General features: G+C 49.2%; 1 protein-coding gene across 3 annotated transcripts in view; it reads left to right on the top strand.

The window, feature by feature from the left end:
- Positions 1–3716: 3716 nt before the first annotated feature.
- Positions 3717–19416, top strand: part of RAB37 (RAB37, member RAS oncogene family) — a 51579-nt gene continuing 35879 nt past the window's right edge. For 2 of the 3 annotated variants that reach the window (XM_066588112.1, XM_066588110.1), the window contains exons 1-2: positions 3717–3879; positions 8029–8139. In XM_066588112.1, coding sequence (XP_066444209.1) covers positions 3820–3879; positions 8029–8139 — 171 coding nt within the window. In that variant the 5' untranslated portion in view covers positions 3717–3819. Of the gene's footprint in view, positions 3880–8028; positions 8140–15459; positions 15587–19416 lie in introns of those variants that run through there. The other variant, XM_066588111.1, reaches the window with a different exon arrangement.

Raw genomic sequence — 19416 nt, 5'->3', positions numbered from 1 at the left:
TGTCCGTAACGGACACGTTCGCTCATCCCTAATTACAACATCTTCATTATGGATTACAATATCTCCAGCTCATTGGAGCAGGTAAAAGTGAATTTATCTCACAATAGAGATGTCAAGATGTACAAAGCTCGACGAGTTTCCCCACTTTAAAAAAGTGGTTCATCAGGAGCCTAGCTAAGACAGATGATAGCAGCACTTTACTTGTCTGATTTAGCCCAAATAATGGAGATTTCGGGCAATGAGAAATTCATGCACTGCCAAAGGTTGGCTCGTCAGTGATGGCTCTATTTCAATAGTAAACAGGCAGAGAAGTATAGCGCTACCATTCGTTTAGGTTGATGATGTCGCTCATATAAGGTGATGCTGAGTGATTTGGATAATCACTGCTAAATAGACTCACATAAATGAGTACATGACTAGCATCTATCCAGACAACAGGTGTAAGGAGACCTTAAACTAGTCAGACTCTATGATGAAGAGTGAATAACAGGCATAAGTCGCCAATTTGATGTAGCGAAAAAAGAGGCATGGATCACAATGGATCACTAGTAGACCATAGTAGATGTCAGATTAGACCCAGGAGGTAAGATATTCTAGAAACCTCCCTGTCTACTGGCAGATTGTAAACCCCTTATCCTAGGTTGCAAAATACGCCAAGAGGACAGATATGGTTCAAGAAGAAGCCTGTATTCTAAATAAGTAACTCAGTCTAAGGCCGGCTTCACACGAGCGTGACGGGCTCCGCTGCGGAATATTCCGCAGTGAAGCCCGTCACGGCGCCCCCATGCATGCAGTGTAGCCATGTGGTGCCGAAGAGCCAATCAGGTGGCTCTAACCAGCAGCACCGCTTAAGTGCGGCTGAAATACCAAATATGCCTCCCCCGATCATACCGCGGGGGGCCGCGTGGGATCCCCGAACGTCGTTCGGGGGATTTAAATGCCGCTGTCAGAACTGACAGCGGCATTTAAAGGGTTACTAGCAGTGATCATCCGAATGGCCGATCACGGCTATTGCCCGCGGGTGTCAGCTGTAATAAACAGCTAACGCCCGCGCTGTATGAAGAGAGGTTGCCCCGCGACCTCTCTTCATACATACCCCAACGCTCCAGGAAGTAAATGTACATCCTGGAGCCAGAAGGTGTTAAAGAGCCAGTGCACGCACCCAAGTTTCCATTCTGACAGGTCCTGGGATATTTAGAGCTACTCGCCCATGAACAGGTACCTGAGCAATCAGTCTCCGTATTGTGTGAAGATGCACGGTTGTTTCTACCTGATCTACTGGTATTTGATTCATGCCTAAATCGCCCATCTTTCCTGACCTCTTCAGTCCTGACCTTGGTTCATTACTTGACTACGCTTTTTTTGTCTGCTAAGTCCATGTCTACTCTCCCCAGTATTGCATCATGGGAAACCTGACCAAGAGTGTCAGCTGCCTCTCAACTGACACTATTTCTAGGGTAATTGTCTGGGGTCCCCACAGCCCAGGAGGACAGGCCACGCTACTTCTTCCGCGTCCAGTGCCAGGTATCAAAAGTAATCCCACTGAAACCGAGAGCGAGCATCTGCTATAGAATTATGAGTCCCCGGGACATGAACAGCCACCACCCTAGAATTGAGAGACAAACAAAAAAGGACAAGGCGTTGGAGCAAATGGACCACAGGTGGACAAGAGGCCGAAACATTATTGATAGCCATGACCATCCCTAGGCTGTCACAGTGAAACGTAACCTTCCTGTCCCTAAACCCCAAATGGTCACTGCCATCACGATAGGAAACAGCTCTAGAAAGGCCATATTTCACTGACCCTGGCAAAACACCTTGAAACCCACCACTCCAAACACTTTGCCCACATCCACAGTTTGGCCCTGTGATCTGACAAGAGCCAGATATACTGGTGTGGCTCATGAATACCATCCCATGGGCACAATGCAATATGCAAAGTTCTGTTTGCTCAGTAATGACTGTAAGTCTTGCAGCGTGATTTCTTCAAGTTGGCATGCATTAACCACTTCCAGCTTAAGAGTAACGAGTTTGTCCACCAGAAGGTGGATCTCCATGGCCATGAAGTCAATGGTGATGCCCAAAGAAATTAATAACCGTACATGGAGCCTCTGTCTTTCCTGATGTCAGCGAACCCTAAGATCTTGAGCCGCTCATTGAACTGTGTGCAGCAAGTTCGAGCAGACACGAAAATTTCGAGGACCAGTATGCAGGAAATTGTTGAGATGTTTAACCCCTTCACGGCCAATGACGTACCGGTACGTCATGGAGCGTCGGGGTATTATAAAGTGACGTTGCGTGGCTGTTTATAACAGCTGACACCCGCAGGCAATAGCCGCAAGCGGCCGTGCGGCCGTGCGGCCGATTGCGGCTATTAACCATTTAAATGCCGCTGTCAATTCTGACAGCGGCATTTAAATCCCCCGCGGTGAGATCGGGGGGAGCCGTGCAGGTGTCATGGCAGCCAGGGGCCTAATGAAAGGCCCCAGGGCTGCCTTAACAGACTGCCTATCAAGCCATCCCCTGGCTACGAGCACTTTCATCATCGTTCTTGCTGAGTGCCATTCCCCAGAAGCCATTTTTAAGGAGATGGCCCATCTGCTTGCTCCGTCACTTATGTGGCTGCGAGGCACTGATGACCCTCCTGCCCATGATGAAGCATAAATGTACAACGACACCCTCCCTTGTGCAGTCCCAAACTTAGATGATATGAGGCTGCCAGTAACTAAACCAGCACCGGCCGAACCAACCCAAGTAGGGAAAAGGGAGCAACTCCAGCCAAACCCGTGGCCACCCTCAAACTACATAGCCCACAGTATTCTTTTACTACGACATCTCATTGTCTATAACCCATGTACTAAGACAACACTGTGCTTCCAATTCCCCTGCTGGAGCCACTTATCAATTTACTGTGATATCACTGTATTATCCCTGTGTATTAGAGAAATACATAAAGACCGAGATAATAACTTTCATATTGAAATAGCTGCGTAATATGGTCCTAGCGGAGTGAAGCCCCACTCCAGGTTTTGCTTTGGGCTACCATGGTTACTCATTATGCTACCGGATCGAATCGCAGCACAGTCTATAATGCAATGGATGAGCAGACAGTGCATACACTTTAATCAGAGGATGTCCTCATTTCCCCTCAAATTACTGCGCCTCGTCGTCCAACCTCTTGCCTATGCCAGCATAATACACAGGGGAGATGCATTTAGTCCATGGATTATTAGGCAGGAAGTTAAAATATATAAGGCAAATATTGCAAGTCTTGGAAGCTGAAAAAAGAGCTACAATGTGGAGAAAGAACTGACGGAGAACACTTCTAGAATGGGTTTTGCTGTTTGTGTGGACACTCGGTTTATTAGGAGTTAAATGGCGGTAAGATGCCAGGTTACATTTACTCATGAGAAGGAAGGAGAGGATCAACTGTAGTGTAATGCCTGCAGGGAATAAAGGCATGTGCTAATAATAATATGATACATCATAGATACAGTATAACAACATCATGATATACAATGTAGCAATTAGTACACCAAACACAGGTAATAATAACAATAATAGTCATCAGACATGTGAATATGATTTCTTGCAGCTTTTCTTCCATTCCTGGCAGAGTTTATGTAACAGTCAGATGGGAATAGAAGCCCCCCCCCCCCCCCCATCATCACATTCACCACCTACGTCTACCAGAAAGGCAGAGCTGCTCACTTCGCTCCCGATGCAAGTGTAGTACATAGATGTATGTGACCCGTCTGGTGGAAAGCAGCCGCCTCGGAGCCTCCGATTACAGAATAACTGGAGTGTAGAAGAAGCACAATGGAGGACCAGGCGGATACAGTGCAGCTCTCCAGCTATAATGAGGACCTCCAGCATAAGGTGGGTATGGTAAAAGCTTTACCCTTCTTTAGGAACTATATGGGCTGATCGCACGTACATGTATGCATGGAGTTACTGGCGGCATTCTACCTTTATGATTATTTCATCGTTATAAATAAAATATACTAGAATACATTTGCACATAGCGCCCATCAAAGTCATTATACCATAAAGTATTCGGAGTGTTATGATGTGAGGCCATGAGTGTGCATGTACCCATATTGGAGAATCTCTGCCCTACTGATGGATGCCATCCTACAGACCCATAGGGGACTGTTTGCTGGTGTACACACCCAGTGCATGCAGGACTGCCGGGTACACGGGCCGTAAGGAAGCCGGCACACGTTACGGCAGGAGCTGCAGTAACCACATCTGGATTACCACTACTTGCAATTTATGACTACGGCAAGTACAGGTGCGGCACGGCTATTAGTGGTAATCTGCATGTGATTACTATGGCTTGGCCGCAATCTGTAAAAAAAAAAAACGATATACCCTAAGGGCTCCTTTGCACGGGCATATGTGTTTTTGCGCATACCTAAGCGCAATGTGTATCTAAGCTATGAATGAGTCTTTTTTGCGCGCATTTCAGTACATTTTACTCTCCTTTTTGCTTTTGCAAGGCATGTTAATTTGTGCATGGCAGATGAACACACCCTGATTTAAATGGCTATTTAACATAATGAGTTGCATTTTATTTTTTTTCCATGGAATTGCAGTTTTTCACGCATTTGCTTGCATTTTGCGTGCATCCCCATTGACTTCTTTGGGACCTTTGATGCACAAAATAGAGCAGGTCGCATTTTTTTGTGCACCAAAACTGAAACTCTGCACGAACCCATTGATATTAATAGGTTCTATTTCCTGTGTATTGCGCACACAATTAGCTTGTGCAAATACACCCATGTGAAGGAGCCCTAAGGAGCCCCGGGTGTAAGCTCAATTGTGCATGCCTAAGGCCATAAATTTTGCGTGAGACTTGTGTATTGCAAGATGTACGAATATGAACCGCGTTCTTTTGAATGGGGTCATACGCATGAGCGATTTTATTTCCTGTACTGAACCACGATGCATGAAAATAATCGCAGCATGTCCTATCTTTGGGTGTGCCCTTGCATCACATCGCCCATTCTTTTCAAGGGGGCTGGCAAAGCATCGCACCGCGTGCTAGGTGTACGTGAGTGGGATTCAATGCAAAGTTTCCAATCGAAAACAATGGGAAACACTCTGCGATACTTGCTGTGGCTGTCAGCCCCGCCAGAGGATTGCTACTTCCCCAAAGTGATGTGAGACATTTTTGATACATAAAACGCCTTGCATCTGTGGGGAAATTGCGCATTGGTGAGCACAATATCGGGCCGAGATTCATGAACCGGTATCACACTTGCCCATGTGAAATTAGCCGTAGGGCTTATTCACAGGGATGTATATCAGCCACCGTTTTCACGGCTGGCCGATATACACCACCATCTGAGCTGTCTTCCCCCTTCCCTCCCCCTCGCCGTCTCTCTGCCTCTCTCCTCCTCTCTAGCTGTTTGCAATTGGAGGCGGGGTGGACCTCCCTCCCATTGCTAGCTGTGGACAAGGGAGGGAGCTTAGCTCCACCCCCACCCATTGCAAACAGCCGGAGGGGAGGAGAGAGGCAGAGAGGCATTTGCGCACCCCCATTGACTCCTGTGGGGACCTTGCGAAAAATGCACTTGCAAAATGCGCGCATGTAAACGAAACCACTGAAATAAATGGGTTCTGTTCACTGGGTAATTGCATCCGCAAACACGCGCATGTGAAGGGGCCTTATAGGCGGGTTCATGCACAGCGTAAATGCTGCGTTTTCTACATCGGAATTTGCTGTGGATACAAGCCACGCAGAAGAGATTTCTAAAATCTTCTGCACATGGAGTTCAAATTTCCCGCCATAAATCCGCAGTGTGTTTGGAAAATGCTGTGCATTTCCAATCCACAATATACCTATTTATGCTGCGGATTTCATCTTCTGTTAAAATCTGCAGCAATAACCACGGTCAGTCTGTACCACCTGGGGGCAGACTTGGCCATTGTGGATTTGCTTCATATTTGCTGCGGATGTTCCGCTGCAGAGAGCCTGCGGAGGTGAGGGTTAAAGTCTGCCTCCAGCTTGTAGGCGCCTTGTCTGAAATACAGCGCACTCAGGTTATATATCCGCTGCAATTTGCTGATGGGCTCTAGGGAAAACTGTGGTGAGCTTCAATTCCCTGCAGCCGCTTTGCTTCTTATCTGCTTCAAGCCTGAGCAGCCTGCTAGCGAGGTGAGAACATTGTAAAGACCCAACTTACAATAAGCGCAAGACATTGAATAAATGGTGCAATTTGTGGCGACCGCCATTCTTTATTCAAAACATGTGCATACGCTGATGGAGCCGCTCCATTCAATCTCCACATAACTGCGGGGGGTGCAGCAACCCCACAGTGACAAGAAGAGGGGGACACAAGACCCCCATTCTCAGGATCAGTGGGGGTCCCAATAGTGAGAGCCCCACCGATCAGACTTTTAGAGCCAATCCATAGGATACGTGATATAGGCTGTGTTTGGTACAATCCCTTTATGTCATGTATCGTGCTGTGCGCCACACATCCGTATGAGGGGAGTAGCTTTTAATTGCAGCATGCGTTTATACACATGAAATGGGAGGGGGCGGGATGGAGCAGAACTTAGCTCCGCCCCCAACACCTCCTATTGCAAGCAGTGGCGAGGGGCGGAGAGGGGGCGGGAGCTCAGTGCGCTAGCTCCCGTCCCGCCTCCTCCCCTTGCAGAGAGAGGCAGCGTATATCGGACCGATATACGCATGTCTGAACAAGCCCTCAGATAGTCATTACATATTTGCTGCACACCTGTCTCCTGTGGGCGGCATGCAGCAAGTTGCGCTCGTGTGAAGCCGCCCAAATGGACATTCAGAGAACTCAAGATATGTTTCCTGGCAATAAAGAAATAAGAATATTACCAGTTGTTATGACAACAAAGATACCTGCACAAAATAATTTCCTCCTTACTATGACCATTAGGGCTTCGACAGAAGTAATATATTCACTACTGCGCAATTTCGTGCGCAGTGAATTAGTGTATTTAACACTTTTGCCTGACAATTATGGAGCATATTTGCGCAGGCACCACTCATTCAAATGGACGGAGGAATCGCCCCATCCTGATATAAAGCGCTAATTTGCCTAATGAGGTGCCGTGATTGCGGGCATGCATTGTGTTTAGCACATACCCGCGAGAACAGATGTGCATGTTTGCGCACCTTCCATTGACCTGTATGGGGCTCTTTGGTGCGCAAACACGCTCAAGATGGAGCAGGTCCTATTTTTTTGCGCCCATGAAAGCAACGGTCGCAAATAAAGAAAGTGAGAACTAAACCATTGATATTAACAGGTTCTATTCTCCATGTTATGCATACAGGAAATTCCTGCGCTCATAATCGCAGCATATCACGCTCCTCTGTCGAAGCCCTTAAAGGAGTATTTGGTTTAAGATCAGTGCACATCTGTCTCAGAGGCCCGGCTTGGAGACAAATAGTGCAGCGAATAGCGCAGCATGTCCAGTAATGAGGACGGAGGGGCGGAGAGGAGGCAGAGAGGGGGTGGGAGCTCAGTTCCTGCTCCTGGCTCTTCCATTCCCCCCCCCCCCCCTGCAGAGAGAGACGACGTATATCGGCTCAGCATGAAAACCGAGCCGATATACTTTTGTGTGAATCCAGCCTAAAGATAACATGCTATTTTTACTGCGCCATGAATGCTGTAAAAGCAAACCCTCCCTGCCAAAATGGCAAAATCACATTTTTATTGCATTTTTCCGTCACATTATCTGGTATGGTACCAATGAAAAGTACAGCTCATCCCACAATAAAAGCCGGTTCTCATGTAGCTTTGTCATCGTAAAAGTAAAGATGGAAGGAGTTAAAAAGGAGACACAGAGACTGCAATGTCATATGTTTAAATCTTTCTCTCCAACCTTTGACTTCCCCTGGCCTATCACTAAGTGTCGCCTATGTATTGTCGCTGGATGGCGAGGTGATTGTGGGTCTGTAGACCGCCCAAGTATGGGAGACCCTGCACTGTTTCCCATCTCATTATGGCTCTATACTCACCTGTGTTTTTTCACTCCTTTGCTTAGACTATTCTGGTGGGAGACAGCTCTGTGGGGAAGACCTCCCTGCTGGTGCAGTTTGACCAGGGCAAATTTATCCCCGGATCGTTTACATCTACAGTGGGCATAGGATTCACGGTAAGAGAAGCACGTGTGGGCGCTACCGGATGATGTATAATGCCTTTACTGGATGACACTTCTTGTTTTCAATCTGCATTAGGACAATTGTACAAAATTAGTTCTTTCTAATATACAGTACTTAGCTTTTAAAGGGGTTGTCCCATTGTAAACTATTTATAGCCTATCCTTAGGATGGACCATCAATGTTAGATCGGAGGCGCCCTCCACCCAAGATCCTGATCAGCTTTTTACTGGCCACTTTACTCAATACACTTAGCTGATTTTAGCAGGAAGCAGACAGCTCCGTTCTCATTTCAGTGGTCAGGCTTGGTATTGCAGACCTTCCACTTACATGGGAGATTGGCCTGTAATACCAAGCCTGGACACTGCAGTGAGAAAGGAGCTGTCTGTAGATTTTTCACTTTCATGGGAGCTTTGCTTGTAATACCAAGTCTGGCCACTGCAGTGAGAAAGGCGCTGTATGCTTCCAGCAGAAAGCAGCTCAGCCTATTGAGTGCACCAGCCAGGCAAACAGCTGAGTGGTGGGGGCTCTGGGCTGCAGACTTCATCGATCTACTATTGAATTCCTATCCTGAAGATAGACTATCAATAGTTTACAACTGGACAAGCCCTTTAGGGCTCCTGCACACTGGTGAGAGCGATATCAGAATGTGATTGACGCCCCGGTATCGCTCTCGCAATCCTTCTTGAAGCCCTGGATGTGAGGCGTTTCTGCAGGGAAACAGCCTTCCATCCGAGCAGGGCTGAAGGAATCTGCTGTGGCTGGAAGGGTAGAGTCGGCACTTGTCATGGTGGCTCTTACCAGACTCTTCCCCAGAGGGACGCATGCAACCTCAGCCTAAGTACCGCTAAGCCTCTTCCAGGCAAAGCTGGGACAGCGATTACCTGTATATGTGTAGTGAACTGTAGACTTGTCACCCCTGACGCCACCGTTCCTTACACACCAGTATGATCCTCTTTGGAAAAATGAAGGGAGTCCACACACACCTAACTAACTTAAGTACCTCAGTCACTGGGAACGGACAATGACCAGAAAACTTTACTTGAAGCTTGTCAGGTTACACGTTACACACGCCAGTGCAGGAAAAACAGAGACTGTAAGGTCAGAGAGGAGATACAGGATGACACCGGTCCTAGAGTCCACATTATTGTAAGGTACCGGTCCTGGAAGGGGAACACTCTGGAGGAGGATGGGGATCACTCCACAGACACTCACTCAGCATTTGAAGACACTGCACAGCGGACTCTCCACTTCAGTCGCTCCTTAGAGGTGGTACTTGGAATAGAAGGTCTGAGGATACCTCTCTATCACTTCACCACATGAGGGTTGAAGGTACCCCCATGTGGCCGCTCTCAGACACTCAGATTTAGGCCTAATGCACATGGCCGTGATGGGCTTTGCAAGCGGAATACTGCAACGCCTCCGCAAAGACCCCATACTTACCTCCGGATCCGCTGCGCGAAGTCCTGCATGACGCCCCGATGCACATGTGCAGTACAGCGCATGACGCGCCAACAATGTCACATAACGTGCCGGCAGCTTCATACGACATGGCCGGCGGTGGGCGGGGCACGTATTCACGCTATACTTTCGCTGTGCTACACTGGAAGTATAGCATGACAGGTGGCTTCCATTGACTACAATGGAAGCCGTCCGCGCATATGCCCACGGCAAATAGGATATGCCGCGGGTAATTTCACACTGCCGAATTCCACGGTGGAATTCCACAGCGTGTACATTGAACCGAATAGCTGTGGTGAAACGCTGCGGATTTCCAAGCACGGCGAAAATCCGGCTGTGGGCATTAGCCCTTATAGGGTCTAGCATACCATGTGACAGGACTTAAATTGATACATTTTAAATACATATCCCAGCCACTTTCAGACATTAACCTCTCACACGCTGCAGCTGTGCAATACACATAACAGCAGATGAGACACTTTGCACAGAGCATCCACATTGAAGACATGCCATGTATGACAATTATGGAGGGACCAAAAAATAGGTGTTTCGGGCCACTACAGTTCCAATGAACGGGCAAAGTTTCATGCACTGCGCATATGAAACTTTGTCCGTTCACACATTTTCTGCTCATACGAGCATACGAGCAGCGCATTTTTTTTCATGCACATAGGTGTGCAAAAAAAAAGCTTTTCTGACCGAGGCCTAAGGGCTTATTCAAACGACTGTATTTCGGCTGGGTTTCACACCCAGCCGATATACGGTGTCCCCCTCTGTGCAGGGGGAGGAGGCTGAAAGAGGCAGGAGCAGTGCACTGAGCTCCGCCCCTCAGCACTATTTGCAATAGGAGGAGTGGGGCGGAGCTAAGTTCTCTGACTTAGCTCCGCCCTGTCCCCTCCCATTGCAAATAGTGGTGAGGAGCAGGGAGGGGGCAGGAGCTCAGAGCACTGCTCCCAGCTCTTCCAGCCTTCTCCCCCTGCACAAAGGGGGACACCGTATATCGGCCGGGCGTCAAAACCCAGCCAAAATACAGTCGTTTGAAGCCGCCCTAAAGGTGTATTTGAGGCATTTAACCCCTTGCAGTATTTATTGGCAGAAGTCCACCACTCGGGGCCCCCACTAATCAGCTGACCTCAGCCCCCCCACTCAATGCAGCATTCCTGGTGTTCACAGCTCCCTTCACTGCACAGTTGGAGCCAGAAGTGCAATAGAAGTCTCTGCTCCCATTGAAATCAATGGGAGTTATACTTTCTATTGCTCCTGTGGCTCTGACCCCAATACAAACATCTGGCTCTGCTGCAGTGAGTGTGGGGGGCTGAGATCAGCTGATCCCTGGGGGTTCTAAGTGGCGAACCCCAGCTGATCAATTACTAGTGAGCTATCCTGAGAATAGGCCATCAATACAGAAAGGGGTCAAATGCCCAGAATACCCCGTTAAGTTTTTTTCGTAAATTTCCATCCCAGTCATTATCTGTGTCATTACACTTGTTACACGGCCGTTAGATGGCAGATATGTCTGCCGGAAGTGCTACTTCTTCTCTTGTGTTCATCAGATGTGTATCACTCAGTCAGGCCGTGCAAGAGGAAGTGCAAACTTCAATAACTGTCCGGAGACTTGTGACAAGAGCTGCTGGAAGGCTGTTTAGAAAGTGATTGTATCCATCAGGCCGCTCTCACACCGTCTGCTTCTTACCGCATTTAGCCTGGCATCCCGGGCACCACGATAATCATGGTACAACGCTCTCACTGATTTTGATAGGACCTTGCAGACCTGTGCTTGAACGCTGCGACTTTCGAGCGCTCCCTGTTCTATTTTTCTGTGTTTTTTAGCGCGCTTTGCCACCCATCACAAAGATGGGGTGCATTTAAAAAGCGCTGTCAATTGCCGTACCATGCGTTCAAAAACAGCACTTGAAATTGCGATAAAATACTGCAGCTCCAAGCGCCGTTTATCTGATCGCATGTGTGAGAGCGGTCTTGGTGTTCTCTCTACTAGTTGTAAATGTCAAATAATTTTGCAGTTTAGCAAACATTTGTCCCTGAAACCGAGAGCCCCGGGCTCATGCCTGTTGTGCCTTATACATCCATCCACAATGTAGCACCAGGACACCCATCAGCAGTGTATATAGAGGCGCTGACCACAAGGCTTGGCTGTGGCATCTTGCAGTGCACTGATGCCACAGCCCTGAGATCCCTTGGCCACCAAAACAATGAAAGGCATCCCAGCGAGGATAAAGGGAGTCCCATATGCTCCCCATATCCATAGGAGACTATGGAGCCAATGGCGTTGTGCCGTCAAAATATAGGACAAGTCCTAGCTTTGATGGAGAGAAATCTTTTGATGCGCAATTTTTTTTAGGTGTGTCAAAAAATCCTTTGTCTGAAAGAAACCATAGGTTCTTTAAGATGCGATTTTTTTTTTCTTTGATGCAACTACTCAAAATGACGCTCATGTGAAAGAAGCCTTTGCAGCTTCACACAAGCATATGTTCAAAAATCACATGTCTGTGCGTAGTAGTGTATTTTGTGCACATGCGAGGTCAGTTCACTTGCACACCTGACACCCTTTCTGTGGATTTAATGGTTACACAAACCATTTGTGGATTTAATGACTAATGGCCTAATAAGCTCCAGATGTGTTCTTTCCCCTGTGTTTTGCGCAGTATCACACCTTTCCTTTTGCATATTTTCGCACCTCCCATATGTGCAAAACGCAGGAAAATAGAGTCCTACTTTTTCCTGTGTGTGTGAGATGCATGCGCTTCTGAGAACTAACCCATTGAAATCAATGGGTTCTATTCTCTATGTTTAGCGCACGCAGATACCTGCGCAAACACGGTCGTGTGAAGAAGTGCTAAACTAATATGAAATTTAACAAATCTGGTTCACACAGTAATGAAAAATTTTGTGCGGAATCACCAGTATATTGTTTGCAATACACACTCACATCTGCAGCAAACAGGGTGAAATCTGTGGCAAATCTGCCCCACAATCCGCATAAATGGATGTGAATTTTGCAGCTGCAGGTTAGCTGGGGAGTTTTTCTTGCAGAAGATCCACAGCCAATGCAGCGTCCCGTAGGGTGGCTCCGGACACAGGTAGTACGTTAAGGAGATGGAAGGGTAGAGTGGTCACTTGTCACGGTGGCACTTACCAGGCTCTCTCCCAGAGGGACACACATAGCCTCGGCCTGAGCAGCGCAGGACAGCCCTAGGATAGAGATGCCCAATAAACATAGGAACAGGAGATAACGTTGTCACGGGTGACGCCACCATTCCATTCCCCACCGAAATGACCCTCGGCAGGAAATAAAGAAGCCGCAGACAGTGTGATCTCTCTCTCTCTCTCAAAAAATTTGCCAATGACACGTACTGCGTCGCGGCGGAGAGGCGCCAAAACTGGCACGTCACAGTGCGGAGGAGCCAAAAACTGGGGCGGGGTCGAACACAACTTGATGCTCGTTCGAGTAACGAGCACCATCGAGTATGCTAATACTCGAACGAGCATCAAGCTCGCCAGAGTATGTTCGCTCAACTCTACTCATGATATTACAGGCTATAGACGATAAATAGTCAGAAGGGTAGTTGCTTCGGGGATCTTCTGACCGCTGGACTTTGAGTCAGGAAGGAACTTTTCACATTGATCCAGGGATTATTCTGACCTCCATCATGGAGTTGGGGAGAATTTTTTCTTTCCCCCAACATGGGGTAAAATTGACTTTTGCCTCATTGGGGTTTTTTTTTTTTGCCCTCCCCTGGATTGGCAGGAGGTGGAAACAGACTGAACTGGATGGGCATTGTTTTTTTTCGGCCTAGCATACTATATTGCGACAAGGGACATGCATGATCACTGCTGCCTCTCCTGTAGGAGAATAGGTATTCATTGGGGCTTCGAAAGATGAACATATGTGCAAATATGCTCACCACAACTGAGCGTATTTGCGCATGAAGAAGGTTTCGAGATGGCAATAATCAGGCAGATACGCAACTTTTTAGCGCATTGCATAGGAATAGAATGGCTACATAAAGCCATATAAGGGCCAGCTGTGTTCTTTTCCATGTGTTGTCTGCAGAGTTACACCCTACCCCCTGATTTTTTAAAATTTCCATAGACTTTTATGGCAGCTTTCTCAATAACATGCAGAAAAAGAAGGCTGGTATTGTGGGGGCACGGTGTTTGGCACACTGTGGCTGCTGGTATTGTGGGGGCACGGTGTCTGGCACACTGTGGCTGCTGGTATTGTGGGGGCACTGTGTCTGGCACACTGTGGCTGCTGGTATTGTGAGGGCACTGTCTGGCACACTGTGGCTGCTGGTATTGTGGGGGCACGGTGTCTGGCACACTGTGGCTGCTGGTATTGTGGGGGCACTGTGTCTGGCACACTGTGGCTGCTGGTATCTGAGGGGCACTGTGTCTGGCACACTGTGGCTGCTGGTATTGTGGGGGCTCTGTGTCTGGCACACTGTGGCTGCTGGTATTGTGGGGGCACGGTGTCTGGCACACTGTGGCTGCTGGTATCTGAGGGGCACTGTGTCTGGCACACTGTGGCTGCTGGTATTGTGGGGGCTCTGTGTCTGGCACACTGTGGCTGCTGATATTGTGGGGGCATTGTGTCTGGCACACTGTGGCTGCTGGTATTGAGGGGGCACTGTGTCTGGCACACTGTGGCTGCTGGTATCTGTGGGGCACTGTGTCTGGCACACTGTGGCTGCTGGTATCTGTGGGGCACTGTGTCTGGCACACTGTGGCTGCTGGTATTGTGGGGGCACAGTGTCTGGCACACTGTGGCTGCTGGTATTGTGGGGGCTCTGTGTCTGGCACACTGTGGCTGCTGGTATTGTGGGGGCACGGTGTCTGGCACACTGTGGCTGCTGGTATTGTGGGGGCTCTGTGTCTGGCACACTGTGGCTGCTGGTATTGTGGGGGCATTGTGTCTGGCACACTGTGGCTGCTGGTATTGTGGGGGCACTGTGTCTGGCACACTGTGGCTGCTGGTATTGTGGGGGCACTGTGTCTGGCACACTGTGGCTGCTGGTATCTGTGGGCACTGTGTCTGGCACACTGTGGCTGCTGGTATCTGTGGGCACTGTGTCTGGCACACTGTGGCTGCTGGTATCTGTGGGCACTGTGTCTGGCACACTGTGGCTGCTGGTATTGTGGGGGCTCTGTGTCTGGCACACTGTGGCTGCTGGTATTGTGGGGGCATTGTGTCTGGCACACTGTGGCTGCTGGTATTGTGGGGGCATTGTGTCTGGCACACTGTGGCTGCTGGTATTGTGGGGGCACTGTGTCTGGCACACTGTGGCTGCTGGTATCTGTGGGGGCACTGTGTCTGGCACACTGTGGCTGCTGGTATCTGTGGGGGCACTGTGTCTGGCACACTGTGGCTGCTGGTATCTGTGGGCACTGTGTCTGGCACACTGTGGCTGCTGGTATTGTGGGGGCACTGTGTCTGGCACACTGTGGCTGCTGGTATTGTGGGGGCACTGTGTCTGGCACACTGTGGCTGCTGGTATCTGGGGGCACTGTGTCTGGCACACTGTGGCTGCTGGTATGTGGGGGCACTGTGTCTGGCACACTGTGGCTGCTGGTATCTGGGGGCAGTGTGGCTGATGCACTGTCGTATCGCTGCTGGCACTTGTTTCCCAGCAGTCCAGGTAAGCAGATCGCAGGTGGCAGATACGTAGTGTATACACACAGGGCGGAGCCGCGCAGACAGGTGCTTCCAATGGGATGGGCTTAGTACTAAAAGGGGCGGGCCAAGTTAAGGATGCTGCTTGTATAGACTAAGAAAGTGGGCGCGGTCTTTGCTTACCACGCCCACTCCTTTGGATATCGCTGTAAGTCTCCGCCCAGTTCCTGGTTCGGGTGTCGCTGTGACCCGCTAACATGTCCGAGATGCTGAATGGAGAGTTGTCGGCTCCACTGAACTGCCAGAAGCTCTGCCGCTCACAGAGCGCCATCTACGACCTGACCTACAAGGTGCCGCGTTCTGTGTGTGCCGTGTGTGATGTGGCGAGGACAGCCCTCAGTAGCGCCTCCTGTCACTGGTGCGTCACTGCTGAGGGCGAGGACCCGCACGGAAGGGGTTAACAGTGTGACGGCCGCTTCTGAGTAGATAGATCCTGACAGGTCACGTGATGTGCGCCGTCCTCAGGCGCCCCCTTGTGTGCAGGTGGTCGCATCACTGTGGGCGATGCAAAAGTACTCGTGTACCAAAGTATGAAGGCAGTCCCAGAGATGCTGGGCAGCGGTGCCATCTGTGGTGCCCGCTCCAGGACCTCCCTATACGTGGGCAGCATGTGTGTGCATGAATGTAGTGTTTTAGTGGAATGTACAATGCTTTTTCTTTTGCGCGATCAGCGGCGTATTTTACCGTACTTCTGCTAGTTAGGCACGCGCATTTGTGCACGGCAAAAAAATACGCGCTGATTGAGTTCCAAATGTGGAGGTTTGGTGCAGAAGCGGGCAGTAAAATGGAGCAATCTGTGTTTTGTTTTTTTTTGCATGACCAAAATGCGCAGGAGGAAAAAAAAAAAATGTGAACAAACCCAGTGCCGTCCGTAGGGTCTAGTCTCAGCGCAGCACGCGTTCACAAATACTTCCGAGCGAAACTGGCCTGAAATATTCAAAAAGTTTTGGATGTCACCTGCAGGCTGCGGCTTGTGTTGCTAAGCAACAGCGCCAAATATTAATTACAACTTCAGCTTAGGGGTCTTTTTAGATGAGCCAAACGTGGTATAGTACTGTGTGGGTGAGCTGCGGCCGCTGCCAAAGTAAGTGCCCCCCGCACTCAGGGGCTTTAGTCCATGCTGCCCTCAGATAACGGCCCTTTTACACGGGTTGATTATCCCGCGGGAATTTGTGCGACGCTCGTCCCGTGTAAACGCATGCAGCGACTGAGCGACCGTCTGCTTACTGTGATTGGAGGCAGGTGTGGGGAGGGGAACGCTCCCCGGCCGCTCCGCCTCCACACCAGCGATGCCCGCCCCCGTGTAGTAGTATGAGCATCTGGGACGAGCGGCTGGGTATCGTTTGCCCGACAGTTCACCTGTCTTAAAAGACCATAAGGCCGCCGTCACACTGGCGAGAAAATCACACGATTTTTTAAGCGGTGCGAGAAAATAGAGAATTCTGAAGCCCACGCTTTTCAATGACCTCATTCCCATCTGTGATGTGTTCTGTCCTGCGATGTTGCGAGATTTGTCAATCGCTGCCTGCCCTCTTTTTCTGCGTTTTGCTATATTTTCTCGCCCATGTTTCCCTATGGAGCCTCCGATTTATCGCATCGCAATGCGAAAGTTAGCAACTCCCGATGCGTCTGTCACACGGCAAAAACACAGGCTGATGCGATTTCAAGGGAAAACCACCGGTCAGATGACGCCGCTTCCAAATCGCCTGACCAGCGGATTGGCGCTCACTAGAGGGTGATGTATTGCGGGATGAGGGGGAGCGCTGCCGCATTTTGTCACGCTGTGATGTGCAGAATTTTCCATGGAATTCTCCGCTTTGGAAATTCCGCAGTATTTCCGCTACGTGTGAGCGTATCCTGAAGGGGGTTTTCAGGAGTACGCTATGGCTGACCAATCCTCAGTAGTTGATCGCCGGGGGTCCCCTGCTCGGAATCCCCACTGGTCAGCTGACTGACGTGACAGCAGCGCTACCGTGAGGACTTCTGTCCCTCCAGTCGTACGTTGTATGGCAGCTGTGCCTGGTATTGCAGCACAGCGCCCTCCACCTGAATGGGACTGAACTGCCGTCAGCCCGCATGATGAATGTAACGTCGCACAGCGGAGAAGAGACTGCAGCGGCTTCCTCAGTCAGCTGATTGGTAGAAATTCTGAGCAGCCGATCCCTCCGATCAACTATTGATGATCCGTCCTGAGCAAAGGTCATCAATAGTTTAGTCCCAGAAAAAATACAGGAAGGTCACAGAAAATTAAGCCAAGACCATACCCTTATGGAAGCCGCCTAAAGCCTAATCTGGCTTTGTTGCCCCTAGCAACCAATCACAGCGCAGCTTTCATTTCTTATACTGCTGAGGTAAAATGAAAGCTGCGCTGTGATTGGTTGCTTTTGGAAGTGCGGGTCTACTCGCAGCATCATAGCGACCCAAACGCGTAGCATTATAGGGATGGATGGGCAGCACAATCGCCTGTATTACAGGGGCAGAAACGCCTCCATTATGGCGTTGGGCTATGTTCAGTCTGTACCAGAAGCCACGATAGACCCCGGCTCCGTTGCCCCTCACACTGACTTATAATGAGGTCTTTTGGCGTCCAGCATGGTATGCATTGTCCTGAAGAGAAACCTGTCCCCATCCGATCTGATGGCGTCTGCCAGTGGGCAGCGCCTCCTCACCGCACCGATGGCTTCCTTCCCTTACTTCCTATCCCTAAGCTGTACTTTCTCTAAATGTCATTAATGTTTAAGCAACAACTGCAGTGAGCCGCGCACATCCTGGACAAACCCGTCTCGCCCTTTACAGGAGGAGGACATTACAGCGGAATCACATCTAGCAGTTTTAGGAAAGCGCAGTTTTTCACAGTTTTTTTAAAACCTTTTTTTGCAGGAAAAACAAAATTGAAGCTCACAACAAACGGTGCATTTTTTGTGCCACTTTCCCTCAGTTTGGGTGCATTTTTGGATCCATGTTGTTACTTTCCAAAATATAGCAGCATACATGGTTTTATCAGACATTCTACCATAGAGACCTCTATAGGAGGAAAGTGCCCCAGAAAATGCATGTGTGTAGAAAACGAAATCAGCCGAAAGATGCAAAAATGCATTAAATTTGTGACATTTCTCAGGGCCTTTTAGACAAGCCGATTTATTAACTTGTGCAGCCTGTTTATACGGCAGATACACCGTTGGCGCGTTCAAGCGAGAAATCATTTAGTCATTCACATTCCCTGTATAAGGCCTCACGCACACGAGCGGATTTGCATTGCGGAATGCGGAGCGAGCATCCGCCTCCGGATTCCACAGCAAATACAGCCCATAGCATGCTATGCAAAAGTGATTCTTCATGCACACGAACAGAAACCACTTGTGGTTTCCGCTTGCGGAGGAAAAATCACAGCATGCACCATTTTTCTGTGGATTCCGCACAGATGGCTTCCATTAAAGTCAATGGAAAGCGTCTAATCCGCCGCCCCCCTGCAGCTGACACAGAGGATGGACTGCGGATCCGTGGGAAAGCAGGAGTTAAAAAAAAAAATAACAATGTAAACTTCTGCAGTGCAGACGAAAGAAGATCTGGATGGGACGCAGAAGACCTGGACAGGTAAATAATTGTCCTCGGCCGTGGACAGGGTGGGATTTCGCTGTGGGTTCCCGCAGGCGGAATCCGGCCCACCCGTGGACATTCAGCGTTTAGCCCTTTCCAATCCACTGTATGACGTCTTCCTACATTCTAATTGAAGCAATGTCAGAAGACGTCCGACAGGGTATTCTTACCGTCTATTGTCAGCCACTCTGCTGACGGAGCCTCTCTGGCGCACACACACTGGCTTTAGCCAGCAGATGGCACCGTTGTATAACAGCAAAAAGAGAAAGCCTTTTAGGAAACCCTGAATCCAAAATTGGATTGGAAAGGGTTAAAGGGGTTGTCTCGCGGCAGCAAGTGGGTCTATACACTTCTGTATGGCCATATTAATGCACTTTGTAATATACATCGTGCATTAATTATGAGCCATACAGAAGTTATTCACTTACCTGTTCCGTTGCTGGCGTCCTCGTCTCCATGGATCCGTCTAATTCTGATGTCTTCTTGCTTTTTTAGACGCGCTTGTGCTGTGCGGTCTTCTTCC

Source organism: Eleutherodactylus coqui, chromosome 13 (assembly GCF_035609145.1).
Source record: "Eleutherodactylus coqui strain aEleCoq1 chromosome 13, aEleCoq1.hap1, whole genome shotgun sequence".
Taxonomy (NCBI): domain Eukaryota; kingdom Metazoa; phylum Chordata; class Amphibia; order Anura; family Eleutherodactylidae; genus Eleutherodactylus; species Eleutherodactylus coqui.
Note: the sequence above shows the minus strand (reverse complement) of the source record. Positions and strands in the feature narration are given on the sequence as shown.